Genomic DNA, 19,962 nt, shown 5'->3' with positions numbered 1-19,962 from the left:
AATCCATCGCAAGCATTCGTTTTGCACGAGAGAAAAAAAACACTCCTCGGGCTAAAAACGGCCATGGCGTCGTCAGACATGTGCCGACGTCAGCACATTTTGGGCACATTAAAGGCAAGTGGCTATATGGCCGTTTTCAGCCCAAGGAGTTTTTGGGCAAAACTAATGCTTGCAATGGATTCAGAATCATGATGAATAACCCCCTAGTTTGACACGTCAAATGCTACTTAAAGCATAATTAACCCATTTTGGGGCGGGAACCCCCGTTTCGTGTTTTAAGCATTAGGCTATGCTTTAGCTGTTGAAAAATAGCAGTTCTACAAGCTCATAGCTCATAGCTATGAACTTGCAGGTCTGCTATTTTCGAAGAATCGTGAAAATGTGGCGCAAATCTTTGATTATATTCTTTCAGAGCGAACGTTTTGAACTCAAATCTTTGCTTCTGGGGGGGGGGTGGGGGGTCCCTGGAACAACAGATTCTTAGATGGGCGTCGACGGCCAATTACATATACTTTTTGGGGGTGCTTGACATGAAATATTGAGCATCACCACTGATATAGAAACATGAGTTTTTTTCAGGAAAACTGTCATGTTTTAGAAGACTTTATAGAATCCAAACTTGGGTCTAAATGGGTTGAAGCACAATTAAAATGAGACATTATGAGGCCAGGGAGATGAAGAAGGGGTGCTGAGGACAAGAAAAGCGACGAAGAAGGAGTGAAAATGTGAAGGAGGAGGGGAGATATCCATAAATAGCCTGTTCTGGACTCCTGTTGAACCTCTGCCAGAACCTTCTGTTGCGCCTTCCTGTGTGATACACACACAAAGGCAACCTCCTCCTCCCTTCCTTCTCCAGTTGTTATTTCATGGCCCGAAGGAGCCGGTTTTCACCATGAGAATTGGCTATAATCTCAGACCTTATCAACCCATTTTTGACCTGGGAAAGGATTCTATAAAAGTCTTCTGAATCCTGACAAGTTTTTTGAAAAGTCTTATGTTTCTATGTCAGTCGTTCGCAAACATTTTCACGTCAAGGACCCCCAGAATTATATATAAATTTGCCGCCGACCCCCCCCCCCCCCCCCCATCTGAAAATATGTTATTCCAGGAACCCCTCAGAAGAAAAGATTTGAGTTTAAAACGTTCGCTCTGAAATAATATATATTCAAAGATTTGTGCCGCATTTTCACGATTTTTCTAAAAGAGCAGACCTACAAGCTCAGTGCCGCGCTATAAGCTTGTAGATCGGCTTGTAGACCGGCTGTCGGCCGGTGAAAAACCTTGTTTTCACCAGAAAAGACATTCATTGCTCCGATTCGGAGATACAGGCCATTGGAAGCAGCACATAGAGTGCGAGTGGATATGCGCGCGCATCTTCAAAATGGCCGCGGCCACTGTCCCACTTTGACTGTTATGCTAACGAGCGGCAGCTAACGATTCGATCGGATCAAAACATGGATTAAAGAATATAAACCCTGGAAAACGCAGCGGTCGTATCTTACTTTCCTTTAATTTAAAGCTTAGATATTACTTTGTACAAGCTAGCCTAAATGTAGAGATTTGCTTTTCCCTGAACTTGCACTTTTAACTAACTTAGTGGGACTTCACAACATCGTCGCCTAGCAGTGGCTTCAAAATGCTTTTTCGCGAATCTCATCTCATCATTCCTTTCAATTGTTTTTTCCCCCCTCTCCTATAGGTGATTTTGCTCATCACCTCCCCCCCCTACCACCATCTCCTCCTCCTCCTGTCCTCCATTCATGAGCCGTGTGGCTGGGCTTAGCAGCAGCAGCCAGCCATGGACGACAAGGGCTCAGTGGGGAAGATCAGCGTGTCCTCGGACTCCGTGTCCACCCTCAACAGCGAGGACTTTGTGCTGGTCTCTCGGCTGGGGGACGACACACCCTCCTCGTCCGCTAACAACGGCAGCGACGACGAGAAGACGGGACTGAAGGTAAGGAAGGGGGCTGATGGACCAAACAGTCGCGCGTTGCCGGACCGCCGCCTCTCTCGCACACTTCCAAATGCATACAGTCTGGAGGCAACGGAAGGGCTGTCATGAGTAAACTATAAAGCGGAAGTGGAGACTCCTCGCCACTTCCGTTTCGTCTTCACAGCCGCGCACATTCATCCTAACATGAATAGAAAACGTCTAAGCATATTATATAGCTCGTAGCAGAAAAGGAAATGAAACGATAAAATCGAATGATTTTAAAATATATCTTCGTGAACGGGAATGGCAGCTTCCTTTACTCGGCTCGTGGGGGCTATAGGTCCATGACTCTATAGAGCATTCAGAGATTATGGAATAGTTCTCTGGCTGCGCGAGACTAGACAAACGGTTCAGTTCAGTAATGGCATTCTTTCGCACTAATGATCACACTTTTAAAGGTAGGAGGGAGCGCTGATCTTCAGATCGTGGCATGTTCCCTGGGCCCCCTTGCCTTGACATTCATAGCGATAATGTAGATACATATTTGATGTTGAACAGGGGGTGTAACGATTCTCCAAATCCATGGTTCAGTTCAAATCTCAATATTTAGGCCACAGTTCGGTTCATATCTTTATTTCTGTTCCTCCTCCTGTTTTTTCTTGATTCTATATGACAAATATGGCAAATCAACTAGAACATAAGGAACATTAAATCCCTACCATTATTTTAGTAATTACTTCTCTGATATGTGCATTACTAAAGTACAACTTGTGGTTTACCAAAAGGTCCTTTGATACTCACTTAAGGACTATACCGGTGTCACACCGGTATAGTCCTTAAGTTTGTTTGTTACAGCGTTGTTATTTAGCTTACACTATTTGGCTTTGATTTTCTCCAGAATCATTTTCAATTTTGGCTAAACATCACAGTATGGTTAATTACTCATGGATGATTGCAACGTGTATATACCGCTAAATAACTCTTTGTCCTAAATCAGTCTTTTTTTTTTGCCTAGACTTTAACAAATCAATTTTGTACCTGATAATGTATTACATTATGTAAGTTTTGACAAAAAATAACATGTTTGAAGTATCTGTAAAAGTGTAAATTGCTTTTTCATACCAAATGGAATGAATAATCTTCCTTACCAGACGACTGTTATGGTCCTTAAAGCTGCTATAAGCAATAATATGTCAAATTTGAATGACTTATTCATTTTTGTATTTTTTGGTATTCAGACAGCCAGCAATGCTCCCAAAGAAAATGTCGAAAAAAAAACCCGGTCGAAATAACTAAAATGTTGACATGTTATTGCTTATAGCAGCTTTAAGTCTTTGTTTTAATCTTGCTCAGCTGAAAACGTCTCATCAGAAATGGTGTTAAAAGTTGACACACCGCTTGTTTTGTATCACAAATAACGTTTTCTGTTCACTCAATTCATTCGTCCTACACTCAACCCTTTTTTATACTTTGCCTTTCACACTTATTCACTCAACTGAGTTTCATTGACATCCGTGTCTGAACTTCAGACAATACCCAAATGCACAAGCTCACAATGCGTTGCAATGCGACGCATTTTTGACACATTGTGAGCTTATAGAGTGGCTATTTCCAGCAAAGATATTTAATCATTTAGAGCAGAAACAGAGATGCTACTAGTAGAGAGCCTTGAGGGACTCCTGCCTTCCAAATATTGGGTGCAGAATTGTTTTCCATCGTTTATAACATGTACATATTTTGTAAGGGCCGGCCCGGGAGGCAGCTATGATTTTGATGGAGATATAAAGAAAGATATTATTGTTTCATCGTCAAAGAAAGCGAGTTGTGGTTTATTTATTTTTTAAACCACCAGCACCAGTCAGATTATTGCTATGTCAATTATGCTCGGTGCTGTTATCTGTTAGAAGATATTGCTCATTATGAAAGAGTTGATTCTGGAACAAGATTGGCAGTGAGCCATGCATTGTTTGCCATAGCATAATAGCTCAGAGTTGCTTAGCAATGCATGTAAACACAGGGCAAAAATAAAAAAAACCATTTTATTCAAGTCAAATGGGATATCTCTGTGTTTAATTCACACTATGAATTAGATTATGTATTTAAAGAAAAAAAACGCTCGTATAAAAGCATTATTTACAACACTTAATGTTGTATGTTTTGTCTTTTAGATCATGCCTTTGACAGAGCTGGGATTTGATTTGCAATAAAGCACTCCCTCTTGGGCGCTATCGCTTAAACAATTAGTTTTGGGTGATTTTACAGTATGTCCTCGTAGTCGGTGGCATCAACCCCTTGTCAGAGAAAAAGAGTTTTGAGTGGCGCAGATTTGCCTTTTCATAACGAGTGAGTGGAGACGCATTTACTAGCCTTTATCCTGTGCCAGTCCCTAACGGATTCCCTCTCCTCTCCTCTCCTCTCCTCTCCTCTCCTCTCCTCTCCTCTCCTCTCCTCTCCTCTCCTCTCCTCTCCTCTCCTCTCCTCTCCTCCTCTCCTCACAGTTTTGTACACCCATGTTCTTTTACAAGTTCTAAATGTTCTCACATTTCCTTTAACTATAGATACAGTAGCTCACATGCTCATATAGTGTCCATTTGACCACACCATTCATATCTGTTGGGGAGTTAATTTCAGAGTCTGTGACTGTTGGAAGCTGCCAGTCGATGGCTGGCACCAGGAGATTAAAAGTTGTGGCAATTTCAAATTGCAGTGCAAAAGAAAAAAAAAAAAAAAAAAAAAAACTCATACTGAAATGTGTTTCAATCCGTTATACTTTTCAGAAAACGAATAAGAATATTGATCACACATACTGTACATTGGTCATTCTGTATAGACGGGATGACAGGAGACGGTTTGTTTGTATATACTGTAGCTAAAGCGTAGCCACTTTAATGCGACTTCCATTATAGGAACATAGACATTTCATTCATTCTTCCTGTGTACGGCATGACGTCGTGGTGAATGAACCACCCCATTCACTGACATGATATTATGGCCACTCTCAGACATCATACTTTGGTTCTCATAAAAAGCACATTCGCTGCACATTTCCTCACCCTCCAGTCCAGTGCATCCAGTCCACATTTCCTCACCCTCCAGTCCAGTCCAGTGCAGTCCAGTCCAGCGAGCGGTCAGTGTGTCTAAACTTTGTTGTTTGTTATGCAGGTGATTTCTGAGGAAGGGGTCAGCTTTAAGGTCAGTCTGTTCTCTCTCTCTCTCTCTCTCTCTCTCTCTCTCTCTCTCTCTCTCTCTCTCTCTCCCTCTCTCTCTCTCTCTCTCTCTCTCTCTCTCTCCCTCTCTCTCTCTTTCTCTCTCTCCCTCCCTCTCCTTCTCCTTCTCGCTCTGTCTCTCTTAAAAGCCTTATTTAAACGCTGTTGCACTGAGGTCTCGTCCAGCCTAAATAACTGACTTTGAAGTGAGAAACGGACAGTTGCATCGTGTCCCCTTTGAAGCGTCAGTCATTCACGCCGAAACGAGTCGCACAACAACGCTCAATTCATATACTCTGTCGCACTGGCCCGGAAAATGTACAGATTTATACCACGAAAAGGCAGCGCGCTCACCACGCTGTGTGGTATACGACAAAGTATAAATCTGGCTTATATAACTCAGGCTTTTACTGGGTTCCTTTTCCTCTCCCTTCATTGTCTCTTATATAGCTCTGTTCTCGCTTTGTCTGTGACGTGATACGCCGTGGTGATTCTGTCTGTGATTTGTGCCCCTTTTTTTGTATTTTTTGATTGGCTGTGTTGAGTGATTGGCCCGTCTCTATTATAGCCCCATTGCAGTCTGTTGATTGGCCCCGTCGCTAATAGCCCCACTGTAGTCTGTTGTCTCTGTGATCCTATAGTAATAGACCTTTTTCACAGTAGTGTAGCCGTGCAGTGGTTCCCAAAGTGGGGCCCCGGGGTCCTTGAGGGAGTTCCAGGGGGTTTGGAACCAAATGGACCCTTATGGGTCTGTAACCCTGAGAGTGTACAAATGTAACCAAATGGACCCTTATGGGTCTGTAACTCTAAGAGTGTACAAATGTAACCAAATGGACCCTTATGGGTCTGTAACCCTGAGAGTGTACAAATGTAACCAAATGGACCCTTATGGGTCTGTAACCCTGAGAGTGTACAAATGTAACCAAATGGACCCTTATGGGTCTGTAACATTGATTTTACAATATAAATCGAGGGTCCCAGAGATAGAAATGCCATTAATCCATTCTGACCTGAGATCAGATTCTAAAAAAATGTCTTCTACATCCTGACAGTTTTCCATTCTGACCTGAGATCAGATTCTAAAAATGTTCTTCTACATCAGTCGTTCTTCGATTTTTCAAAAATAGCAGACCTACAAGCTCGTAGCGCGCCACTCGGTGGGAGCGCTATGAGCTTGTAGATCTGCTATTTTTAAATAGCTAAAGCATAACATAATGCTAACAACCAAAAGGGGTTCCCGCCCAAAATGTGTTAAATGGGGGGTCCGTAGACTAATGCAGGTCAAACTGGGGGTCCTTGAAATGAAACGAGTTGAGAATCACTGCTAGAGCCGTACAAATCTTCTCTTATGGGGGGGGGGTCCCTGCCATTATCTCTTCAAATGGGTGTGTCCGCGGGGCTAATTAGGGTCAATTTTGGGGGTCCTTGACATGCAAAAGTTCAACAAAGGCCTCCCCGGAGCTTTTGAAACAGAATGTTCATTCTTTCCAGTATGTGGACTCGTTGTTTACAAGTTTACAACTAGTAGGAAGGAAACATCTTTTTAAGTTCCTTTTTAAATTGGAACTAGCAAATTACGTCGTTACGGCATTTCGATATTATTTTTTTTTAGAAATATCAAAAAGCTACTTTTCAGGAGCGATTGGGGGAGAACTAACCCCATTTTTAATATACAGTAGTAAGTATCCAGAGATTGCAGACAGAAGTCTATAGCTTAATGTATCCCTTGCACCGCACGCGCGCGCACGCGCACGCACGCACGTCACACGCACGCACACACGCACACACGCATTGTTTCTATACTATCACAGCCTGATACACATTGCACGCTATAGGCTCACATGCACATACACGATTGCTGCACGCACGCACGTCCATTTGGTTCCATTTGTACACTCTCAGAGTAAACATAGCATTGATTTTACAATATAAACCGGGGGTATGTTGTCTGTCTGTCTGTCTGTCTGTCTGTCTGTCTGTCTGTCTGTCTGTCTGTCTGTCTGTCTGTCTGTCTGTCTGTCTGACAAAAGGCAAACTGGATGAACACGTGGCACTTCCTGGCATCCGCCAATTTAGAACAGGAAGAAAAAACGGATAAGTCTTACAATAACTCATACCAGTCTGAACAATCGGAAAGGCAACATCGAGGCTCTGGCTCGGCTAACGAGCGTGCCCTCGACCGTTTTTCAGTTTTTTCAAAAATAGCTAAAGCATAACTCATAATGCTTGAAACCTTACATTTAGATGCCATTGGAACTATTTGTATTGCAACATTTCAAATCAAAGTCACACAAAGTCACAAAAACACATTTTCACGACATGCACTTAAGATGCCATCTTAGAGAAATGTAGACCTATACTTGACTGACGGTGCAGAAGCATAATTGCCTTCCTCGATTTATCAATTAAGCGCCGACGACCGTCAGCTGGTCACAGTGACAGACACTCAAGGGCTGTATTTTGCGTGTCTTAAGTACCAGGTCTTGTTCCCTAACTTGAGTAAACTGAAGACCTGGAGGCGTGATTTCTCTACTCAAGTTAGGGAATAAGACCTGGTACTTAAGACACGCAAAATACAGCCCTCAGCCTCTGCAGCGCTCCTAACAGAAAGTGACATGCATGGAGTCCGTGTCATTTCTATCCAAACCTTGAATGACGGGATATGATTAAGGATTACTGTGATTATGGTAAGCTCACATATCACACATACCATAATCCACTGGCGAAAAAATAATAATATTTATTTATATTTCGCGGACCCCCTGGCTATATGCGTCGCGGACCCCACTTTGGGAACCACTGCAGTGTAAACGACCATGGAGGGATCACATGGAACCAGCCATGGAGGGACTGACATCACATCATGTGCCAAAAGGGTAGAGAATCTATTTCCATGCTAGAGTAGTTCCTTCTGTGCAGCTTGTTGCCTCTTTGGTGCCCTCTGCAGGTTGAGTCTGCCGGTTTCCTGCCTCAAGCCAGGCTGAAAGCAGGCGGGAGGAATTAGGCTTTGCCGTCTTTTATATATAATATGGCTTGTTGGTTAATCGACCCTTAAGATTGCTTGATTGATTGCAGCCAGGGGTAGTTTAGGATACGAGCTGCAGCCCGGGCATAGAACATGAAATCACTTCCACTTTTCCTAATTAATCACTACTATTTCCTCACATAATAACCCCTTTCTCTTAAACACCTGTGCAATAAAGGCTATGGATGTTTTTTAACTCTTCTACAAACAGCCCAGCTTTTGATGATTGACACGGCTGCAATGTACTTTCACTTGGTGAAATCTCAAATCTGTGTACATTATATATATAGTAATATAATATAATATATAATATGTTATATATATATAATATAATACTGCATTTGATGTAGAGCTGCCGTAAAATCACCATTATGTCAATCACTGTAGCTGATTAAAGGTAGGCTAGTGATCTTGGATTATTAAGTCTACCGTGTGTGTGTGTGTGTGTGTGTGTATGCTGTTAATTTAACGTGTTTGTGTGTGTTTTCACTTGTCAATAATGTTCCTATTACTTTTCTTAGTTTGTGTGTGTGTGCGTGCAAATGTCAGTGACCCCCTACATGCGTCGTCGTGCACATAATGCCTTGTTTTACATACGTGTGTGTGTGTGTGTGTGTCAGTGGTGGAAAGTAACTAAGTACTTTTACTTAAGTACAATTTTGAGGTGTTTGTGCTTTACTTGAGTATTTCCAATTCCCAAAACTTTTACTTCTACTGCACTACATCTCGGAGGCAAAATGTTTACTTTTACTCCACTACAATTATTTGAAAACCTTAGTTACTAGTTACTTTGGAGATTTAAAATGTTATTAGAAAACATACATTAACCACTTAACAACCCTATGCATTTCGGCCGTTTGAAAATAGCCGATCTACAAGCTCACAATGCGTCGCATTGTGAGCTTGCAGATCTGCTATTTTCAAGAGATATCGTACACATTTTGAACTAGTGAAATGGCACATTCTGCACAATGAGTACTTTTTTTTTACTTTCAGTGCTTTAAGTACATTTTGACGCCGACGCCTTTGCACTTTCCCTCAAGCACATTTTCAATTTCAATTCCGTTAACTTTTACTCGTAACAAAGTGGTCCTAAAATGGCAGTGTTGGTACATTTTACTTAAGTAAAACAATTGAGTACTTTTTCCACCACTGGTGTGCGTGCGTGCGTGCGTCCGCGTGTGTGTGTGTGTGTGTGTGTGTGTGCGTGTGCGTGTGCGTCCGTGTGTGTGCGTGCGTCAGATCGTGGGGAACGGCAGTGAGCAGCAGCTGCAGCGAGAGCTGGAGGACGTGCTGATGGACCCGTCGGTAGCCAGCGGTGGTGGGGGGGCACCGCCGCCGGGGGCGGGACCAGCCGCGGGAGGACCGGACCATCTCAGCGGTGCAGGGGGAGGAGGAGGGGGAGGAGGGGGGGACCACCGCGGCCTTTCTTCCAGTGCAGCGTCGTGTGCCGTGCCGCCCGGCACGGACCCTCTGAGCACGCCGCCGCCACCGCCACCGCCCAAACTGGACATGGTGCTGCCCGTCCAGACGGCCCAGGAGAGCGAGTCGAACGAGAGGTCGTACCGAGGTGAGCTGTGTGTGTGTGTGTGTGGTGTGGTGACTTGTGGGTAGTGTGGTGCGGCGGTGTCTTCGTCGACTGAAACTGTATAGGATGGGGAATGTTCGTCGACTACCATTTATTTTCCCACTGGCGAAAACTAGATGGAAACTGAAATGAAAACTGAGCTACGACGACTAAAACGACAAGACTAGACATACCGACCGTTTCGTCAGCAAATGAAAACTAGACTGAAATGTTAGGAAGGGACTATAGTGGACGAGAGATCCAGTCGTTTTGGTTGCATGCTGAAAATAGCAGCCGTTACGACGGCATCAAGGCCCCGCCTAAATACGTTTTGTTCGACTGAAACAACTGCAGATTCAGTCGACTACAATCTTATGATTTTTAGTCGACTAAAACTAGACTGACACTGAAACATTCCAGGTGACTAAAACGTGACTGAAACTAAATGAAAACTATTCAAGACTAAAACTAAAGTCAAAATGTACTGCCAAAAACAACACTGGTGTGATGTGAGTGGTGGTGTGGTGGCAGCATTTTCTTTTTCACAGCTCTAGCAGTGATTCTCAACCAGGGCTCGACAGTGCGACTAGGTACTCGCATTTGCGACTAAAAATATCACCGTGCGAGTTGTAAAATTAAATTTGTAGCACAGGTGCGACTACAGGATTTGACCATTCAATCGTGATAAAGACAAGTCTCTGTCTACAGCAAGTGCACATTCTATAGTCGTGGTTCTATACCTACATTTATATTTCTGAACGGCGGTGTCGTTCGCCAAAAAGAGAAGAGCTACAAGCTAACAACGTGTCGACTCTGTCGAGGCTCAATGCGGTGTTCATTTGAAGATCTGTTCCCTTTGCTCCCACCGCCCCTCCCCTCCCTGTGTTGCTGCTCCGTGCTTTTCCCTGTCACTGCTTGCTAAAGAAGTCAGAGCGAACTCAGCGGGATAGCATTAGCATGATCGCACAGATTCAGAAGGAATTGCTTGGACCCCGACACGTTATTTGCAAAGTTTGTTTGTAATGTTCAAAGTTCAAACGTAACTTACTTTTAACCAAACGCGGGTGAAACAGCGTGCAGCCGTGCACGCACGCGTGCGCACACACACACATGGAGTGGACGGATTGATGTTTATCAAAAACAACCCTTGTTTAGCGTTTGCTTACAAAAGTGTGTGCCCAGCATAAATGATAATGCAAATGACCGAACTGGCTGGATTACCGTATTAATATCAGTCAGTCAAAGCCAAGGAGAATGTTACAATACTAATTCACCATCGAGCAGCCTCTGCACTGTCTGAATGTCACACTAACATGATAGAACAGCAGGATAAAAACGGATAGCCTGTCTATCCATCCATGAGCAACTTATTATCTATCTAGCTCTGGTCCATAGCTCTAATGTGTTGCACGTTTTAGAGGTATGGAACAGAGCTACTATCGATCTATCTACAAAGTATTAGCATAAAACAAATTGATTATATAGATTATATGAAAACAAACATAACAATGATATCATGATGAATATCACTATTTTGTGATAATTGCTGAAAAGATAGTGATATAATATTTTGACATTATTTTCCACCCCTACCTCATATCACTTCATTAAAAGAATCACACCCATGTGAAGTGAGGGGCGCTCTTGTCATCATACGTCATCATCAGATATCATCTCATACTGGCCAATCAGAATGCCTGTTGCCTGTGATTGGTTAGCTGATTTGCTCGTTTACATATGACATACATTTTCCCTTCAATGTCAATGGCGTTTAATTTATGTCATATTTAGCAGAATTTTGACGTAATTTCTCTGTTGATTGTCAATGGCTCATTTTGAGATGTGTGGGGACAAAGGCTGTATATAGGAGGGGCTAGCGCCCCTTAAAAATACATCATTTTTCATGGTGCTCCTAAAATAATTTGTGTGCTACTAGATTTTTCAACTTAGGCGCACACGTGCTACTTGGAAAAATGCTAAGCGTCAAGCCCTGTTCTCAACCCGTTTAATTTCAAGGACCCCCCCCCCAGTTTGACATGCATTAGTCTACGGACCCCCCCCCCCCCCCCCATTTAACTCTTGCCTTTTACAAAACATAACAGAATACGTTACGGTGGCCCCACAGGGTCGATTGATTGCGCTTCTACAGTGAAAGCTAAATGCAATTCTTTTTTTGGTGAAAATAGCCCATCTTATCTACTCCTATACTTGGTGAAAATTGAAACAAAAAAGGAGGGTGACCCCCGTTTAACCAAGTATTACAGTATAGGGGTTGGAAAACCTTAAAGGAAGGAAATAATTTATCAATGTGCATCAGTTAACCGCATTTTGAGGCGGGAACCAGTTTTGGTGTTTCAAGCATTACATTATACTTTACCTATTGAAAAATAGCAGATCTACAAGCTCATAGCGCAGAGCTTGTAGGTCTGCTATTTTTGAAAAATCGTGAAAATGTGGCACAAATCCTTGAATATACTCTTTCAGAGCGAACGTTTTTAACTAAAATCTTTGCTTCCGGGCGCGTTCCTGGAACTACATATTTTCAGATGGGACAATTCTGGGGATCCTTGACATGAAATATTGAGCACCACTGATATATAAACATAGGTATTTCAGAAAACTGTCATGATTCAGAAGGCATATTTTTTTTTCTAAATGGGTTAACATTAGCATTGGGCATTTTATATCATCTAGCAGATTTCCTCAAAACACGATACAAGCGTTCTCCTTTCCCTCTCCTCTGTAACGTGACCTGTGTTTAGTGCTGATGTCAGAACTATAGCCTTGCTACTCTCTCCACGTTCTGCATCAGGCAGGAGGATTGTTTAGGGCCTATTCATCTGTATTTCTTAACCCATTTATTAGGCCTGACGTCGATTTTTTTCCCCTCTGAAATACCTATGTTTCTACAGTATGTCAGAGGTGCTCAATTTCCATGTCAAGGATCCCCCCTAGAAGCGAAGATTTGAGTTAAAAACGTTCACTCTGAAAGAATATATATTCAGGGGTGCACACACAAGTGGTGTGCCAGTGCGCATGCGTCGTGAAAACGTACGGCGCGCGGTAGATCAAAGGCATGGAGGCGCATTTGCGCACCAGCCGAGAGACAGGCATTTAGAGAATGCTGACAGGCATTCAAAAGGAACTCAAATGAGATGTTAACGTCCTGTAAGTAGACTTAGATAAATTATTATTAATACTACTTAAATAAACTACTTAAATTATTATTACTTAACCCATTTAGGCCTAAGGCCGATTCTAAAAACGCCTCTAAATCCTGACCTAAGGTTTCGAAAAAACTTCAAATATTTATATAGCAGCATTAAAAAAATTACATTTTTGAATACTGTACATACTGTACAGAACCCAAATATGGGTGTCCGGCCTGAGGGGGTAAGATACCAATAGGGGTTCCCGCCCAGAATGGGTTAAATAAAACTAGTGTGTTGACTAATCATTACAAGTGGCTCTTATTTTGATGAGGCAGTTTCTGCACAGGAAGTCCGTTTCACTTGTAAACAAGCTACGATGGATGAGCTGTCAAAGGGCTTGTCGCTAAACCACGTTAGCGACCATGTTTACAACATGAAAACGGTCACTTAGAGTCTTAGGCCTCTTTTAGACGGCGACCATCTCCATATAACACGACAAAGTCCCGTTGCGTTCTCATTTTTTTGGACCATTTACATGAGAACGCACACTTGAATGAAAACGCTACAAAGTGCATGCATATATATGCCAGGTCGCTAGGTGGCGCGTGTCCTTGTGGGGTCCGTGTGACGCAGCGCATATATAAACCATAGACATAAGTCACGCATGCGTAGAACTACTTCCGTTCTTCTTCTACACAGAAAGTAAACAAACGTCGCGTCCTCATCACACCTCCAGCAAACCAGACTATCCGACATGGTTGTTGTTGTTCGTTTCCCCTAGCAACTGACGCATGCCTATGACACCATGTAAAAACGTAGGACACGGGTGAGCCGACCAGAGCTGACGTAAGCCATGATGTCACAATTTTTGCGTATCCACCGTTTTGCCTGTTTATATGGAGACCATAGGAAACGGCGTTCTAAAAGATTTCCACTCTGGGAGGTGGTTTCACTTCGTTGCGTTTTCACCTCCTGTGAACACGGTTCTCGTCTAAATTACAGCAGCAAACGATACTTTATTTTGCCGTTTTTTATGAACACCATCCTCGTGTAAAGAGCACCTTAGACAATGTAGGTTACACGCGCTGGAATTAAACGTGGAACCTGCAGGCAGCATTAGGTGAGTAATTCATTGTATATTATGTGTTGGACGTTTGTCGTTGTGCTAGAGATAAACGGACAGGTGCTGCCAGTGGGATATACTGCTGCTTAACGACGACACTGTCTGTGACTTGGGTGTACTAGTGTAGCTTTGCATCAGTTGCATCTGCCCCCCCCCCGCTGTGCGCACCAAACTACATGGGCAGGTGCTCCCTTGAGTACTAGCCCAAAATAAATAGTGTGCACCCCTGTATATATTCAAAGATTTGAGGCATTTCTTTTTAAATAGCAGACCTACAAGCTCGTAGCGCGCCACTCGGTGTCGCGCTATGAGCTTGTAGATCTGCTATTTTTCAATAGCTAAAGCATAACGTGATGATAACACCAAAAGGGGTTCCCGCCCAAAATGGGTTAAGGTTTATTTTTGGGCTTTCGTGCATTTTATTTTATAGGACAGAAGAACTGACAGAAAGTGGGGAGAGAGATTGGGACAGTTACTCTTAAAACTAAGAAAATCGCTGAAAAAACATATTTTTAAATGACAGAAGTGGCCACTACGACCACATATTTCTCAAGAAACTAGCTAGCTACTAGCCAGCACCTCAAAGGCCCTAAAACAAGGCTCCAGACCCTTAGAGTGTATATGAATAGAGAGGGCATCCGAGTTCTCCTTCCAACAGAGTGCATTCTGGGATGGATTTTCCCCAAACACATGAACGCGCTGCCGTTGAACGTGCACGAACGCGCACAAGTGTGCTGCCGTCGTGAACGTGCACAATGATAGTCAACGGACCAGCGCGTTCATGTGTTTGGGGCCAGGCTGCAATACCTTCATTCGGCCACTATGTCCATTTCGCCTCGCCTCAGGGTTTCCTCTGAGTGCCCTCTCTATTCATATATACTCTAAGTCCAGACCTCCCAAAACAAACTGGTCAGGCTCCTACTTGGCCTCACCCCCCGAACCCACCTCACCCCTGCCCACTTTGACAGGCCGGAATGGCTTAGGGTCGACGACAGAGTACAGCATCTTGCAATGGGTCTGGTCCACAAGATTCGATACACCACCAAGATACCCATGTACCTGTCTAAATACTTCCTTAATGTTAACGAAGTCCACACCCACAACACCAGAGGGAGTGCAACAAACCATGTACAACTCAGATTTTCGCTCCTATGCTCCCAAAATTTGGAACGTCCTACCAACAGTCATTAAGACATGTTAATCCCTTGACTCCTTCAAAACCGCTCTCAAAGGGCACCTACGGACGGCTGCAATTCGAAACTGGCCCCCGTAAAATCTGAATCCCCCCCCCCCATTTCCCCTCACTGTATATGTTTCTTTTCCCTTTTTGCTTCCTTTATGATGAATTCCTGTTCTGTTCTTTGACTATATGGAAGTGTACTACGTCTCTAAATGTTTTGATGAATTGAACATGGTGGACCTTCTTGTAAACAAGTGTAACGTTTAATTGGGTCGTCCACTCACAGTTAACAGTCTTTGTATTGAGTTTGTGCTTGAAATGTACTGTAATTCAGCAAACTGTTAATACATAAATCAATCAATCAATCAATCAAAGGCGCTCTGGGAGAACAGAGCAGCTTGAATTCTTTGTTTTGATTAGGTGATGCTCTTTTGAAGCACGGCTAGAAGGCTGTTTCAACCAATCAGATCGCTTCCTCGAAACGACCTGTTGTATAATATCTAATATAATCCTGGACACTACACTTTCTCTGCCAACCTGGGGGGGGGGGGGGGGGGGGGGGGCAACCTGGTCATCATGCACACTTGTATTTTGATTTGATTTGATTTGATTATCTTTATTTTGAAACCTTCAGGTAAGACAGTCAAATAAGAAAAGAAAAACAATATATATATATAACCACAATGCATGTATATTTCTTTTTTGAATGAAATAAGAAAAATTATAATGACAACAATGTGATCATTGGTCTTGCACCGGAAGTTCAAAAAGGAGTAGGAAGAAGTAAAAACGTATTACTCCTACCCCCATCAGTAATTGCAATAAACATATAATCCAAATGTAACAGCATCCATACATACATACACACGTACATGTGTCCATGTGTATGTAAGAATGCATGAGGAGTCCAAGCTGCTTATTCTCACCTAGCCTCGGAAACCAGGACGTTTTTATTTCCAGGGAGAAAAAATAAATCCTGGGACAGAGTCCACTTCAATTCGCCATAGAGTAGCGCAAAAGTCGATCACTCTGCTGACACACACACACACACACACACACACACACACACACACACACACATAGAAAGCATAGGTGGACCCCCCACCTGACAAGGGGGGGAGTTTCCACGTCCGGACGTAGCGCGTGGAAGTAACACGTTATTCTGACCAGTTCCTTTCCCCTCCATCAGGCGCCCCCAGGTTGGCCAGGTGGAAGGTTTTATAGGGTGTCTTTATTGTGACGTGTCACTCTTCTGTATCTACTGTACCTCTTCTATGCCCTGTTGTATCTGGAACCGTCAACTGTCTCGGGCACCTGTGTTGTAAAACTTAGACGAAAAATGTTCGTCGACTACCTTTTTCCACTGACGAAAACGAAATAGAAACTACATGAAAACCAAGCTATGATGACTAAAACTAAATATAGTGACGATTTCGTCAACAAATAAAAACTAAACATTTTGTTCGACTAGACAACTGTAGATTTAGTCGACTAAAATCTTACGACATTTAGTCGACTAAAACTAGACTAACACTAAGACACATAGGGCTGTATTTTGCGTGTCTTAAGTACCAGGTCTTATTCCCTAACTTGAGTAAACTAAAGACCTGGAGGCGTGGTAAATGCTCTTTGGCCACTCAGAATAGCCAAATGGCATTGATCACGCCTCCAGGTCTTAAGTTAAATAATACGACCTGGTACTTAAGACACGCAAAATACAGCCCTAAGACTATGAGTCGGTCGGTGTGAGCTGTGCCACCACTGGTGTGTGAATGTGGGAAGGGAGGACACTGGCGTCGATTGTTCGCCGCTTCACCTCCCAAATGTATGAACGAATGAACCATTCTAAAGTGCTTTGAGCACTTGGGAAAAAAGCGCTATAAAAATGCAATTCGTTATTATCATTAAGACATTCCAGGTGACTAAAATGTGACTAAAACTAAATGAAAAGAGACTACTGTATATGACTAGAACTCAAATCAAAATTCGCTTCCAAAAAAAACAACACCGTCTGGCTCTCCCCTCCCCTCCCCCGCTTTGCAGCAGACGAGTCCTCGTCAGAAGGCAGCCCCGGGTCTCCCTTCCCGGACGAGGACAGCGTGGTGTTCAGCCAGCTGACGTACCTGGGCTGCGCCTCCGTCAACGCCCCCCGCAGCGAGGTGGAGGCCCTGCGCATGATGAGCATCCTCCGAGGGCAGTGCCAAGTGCCCCTGGACGTCACGCTGTCCGTGCCAGGCGTGTCCGAAGGCACCGTACGGTATGGAGCAGAGTAAAAGGAAGCTGCCATTTCTGTTCACGGAAATATGTTTTAAAATATCTTTAGAGCTTTTTTTTTTTTTCTTTTTTTTTTTTCTGCTAAGCAACAAGCTATATATGATTTAGATGTTTTCTATTTATGTTAGGATAAATGTTGCGCGACTGTAAAGACGAAACGGAAGTGGCTTTATATACAGCTCTTCCGTTGCTCCAGACCAGGGGGGCAGTCAGACAGATATTTTGTGAAGCCACTAAGGAAATGAAAGTTCATATAATGGCCTGTTGTGGCGCTATCACTGGACCCAGAAAAACCCATAGCCCCATAGAAGTCCATGTATTTGGGCCCAACTTCACCTAGACTGTATTACCTTAATAAACATGGTCATGAATACTTTTTGCTTCCAGTCACTAGTTTAAAGTCTCATTTCTAATGTCATAATATTCTTTTTGGAAAATGATGGTCCCATGTATAAAATAAATGACCATAAAGTCGCGCATGTTCTGAGGGGCGTGGCTACCGTTACAGTGTATGAACGGGATCCCCCCACCCACTCGAGTCAAAATAAAAACCAACGAAGAAGAAGGGGGGGGAAGTCCCGCCTCGTTGTCTGGGCCAGCCAATGGGCCAGCTGGGCCTGGGCCCGGATCTAGAAAGATGGCTGCCTCCATGGCAAGGACTGACACATAGAGACGGGCTTCATTTTACGTTCATGTTAGACCCGCGGAACGCTTTGTCCACATTTTTTACAGTCTATGCTCCAGACTCTATGATGAAGCGTTTGGAAATCGCGGAGGCAACAGTCTGGTAACGCGAGACTACTAATTTGCAGTGGTGGGAAAGCAGAGTGTAGAGTAGGAGAGTAGCGACACGCTTTGGGGCTTTGATCTCGCCGCAAAGCGGGTGCCTATGGGCTATAGTTCCAAACATTTTTTGATTTGATTTGATTATCTTTATTTTGAAACCTTCAGGTAACAGGTAAGACAGTCAAATAAGAAAAAAGAAAAAAACAATATATATATAACCACAATGCATGTATATTTCTTTTTTGAATGAAATAAGAAAATTATAATGACAACAATGTGATCATCGGTCTTGCACCTGAAGTTCAAAAAGGAGTAGGAAGAATTAAAAACGTATTTACTCCTAACCCCCATCAGTAATTGCAATAAACATATAATCCAAATGTAACAGCATCCATACATACGTACACACGTACATGTGTCCATGTGTATGTAAGAACAATAAATGAGAAATCAAGTATAATAATTAAGAAATCAAGTATAATAATTAAGAAATCAAGTATAATAATTAAGAAATCAAGTATAATAATTAAGAAATCAAGTATACTAATTAAGAAATCAAGTATACTAATTAAGAAATCAAGTATAATAATTAAGAAATCAAGTATAATAATTAAGAAATCAAGTATAATAATTAAGAAATCAAGTATAATAATTAAGAAATCAAGTATAGCCCGAGACAATCAACGCGCCTCATCCTCCACTCTGTAATAGTTAAGTAATTCATTTTTGTACATCCTCTTAAATTGTACAATGTTGGTGCTTTGTTTGAGTTCAACAGCCTGACCATTCCACAAATTGACCCCACAGATTGTTATACATTGACTTTTCATGGTAGTGTGGACAAGAAGTTTCTTCAAAAATTTAGCTCCCCTATTAAATTATAACCCCCCCTCTCTGTCAAAAAACATGTTCTGTATTTTCACTGGTAATAATCTATTTCTTGCTTTAAACATGACTTGTGCTGTTTTGAACTTGACCATATCAATGAATTTCAATGCCTTTAACTGTAAAAAAAAAAGAGCGTTTGTGTGTTCCTGATATGAGACATTTTTCACAATCCTCATTGCTCCTATGGCTGGAACTATATCCCATTGAGATAGAATGAGCACTTCCGCATTCCATCGTTGTTACAATGGGAGTCAACGGCTAGTGTCGCCACTCTCTTATACTAGATTACTCTGGTGGAAAGTAACTACTGTAAGTACCTTTACTTAATTACTGTACTTAAGTACAATTTTGAGGTATTTGTACTTCCAGTATTTCCAATTTCCAGTACTTTTACCACCACATCTCAGAGGCAAACATTTGTACTTTTACTCCACCGCAATTATTTGAAAACTTAAGCTAGAAAATAGCCGATCTACAAGCTCACAATGCAGCGGGCTGACCTCATACTTCCTTCTATGCATTAGGAGTCCAAGCTGCTTCTTTTCACCTGACAGGGGAGAGTTTTCCCAGTGGAAGGAGCACGTTATTGTCTTTATTCAGACCGCGGCCATCTTGCCAGCACGTTGCTGCCTAGGTGCAACTTCCCATAGACAGCCCATTCATCCAAACAGAAAAGTCCTATCTAATTATATTAAACAACGTCAAACTCACTGACTTTTTTCTAAGTGCTGGAGTTTGGAAGCGCTCGTTGACTATCACTCAACGGCCCATGTGTACCACCTGTTTTGAATTAGCACATAGTGCAGCAGGCAGCAGGACGATGCTTTA

General features: G+C 42.7%; 1 protein-coding gene across 1 annotated transcript in view; it reads left to right on the top strand.

Annotated features, from left to right (window-relative positions):
- The window catches only part of rabgap1 (RAB GTPase activating protein 1), a 154,774-nt gene that overhangs the window by 11,610 nt on the left and 123,202 nt on the right, over positions 1–19,962 (top strand). Inside the window, exons 2-5 of the mRNA XM_080756241.1 lie at positions 1,700–1,954; positions 5,096–5,125; positions 9,407–9,734; positions 17,230–17,443. Of these exons, the coding sequence (XP_080612367.1) occupies positions 1,799–1,954; positions 5,096–5,125; positions 9,407–9,734; positions 17,230–17,443 (728 nt within the window). The 5' untranslated portion in view covers positions 1,700–1,798. The remainder of the gene's footprint in view (positions 1–1,699; positions 1,955–5,095; positions 5,126–9,406; positions 9,735–17,229; positions 17,444–19,962) is intronic.

The sequence above is a fragment of the Protomyctophum bolini genome (assembly GCF_963924005.1).
Source record: "Protomyctophum bolini genome assembly, chromosome: 22".
In the NCBI taxonomy this organism is placed as follows: domain Eukaryota; kingdom Metazoa; phylum Chordata; class Actinopteri; order Myctophiformes; family Myctophidae; genus Protomyctophum; species Protomyctophum bolini.
This window is presented reverse-complemented; position numbering and strand designations above follow the sequence as displayed.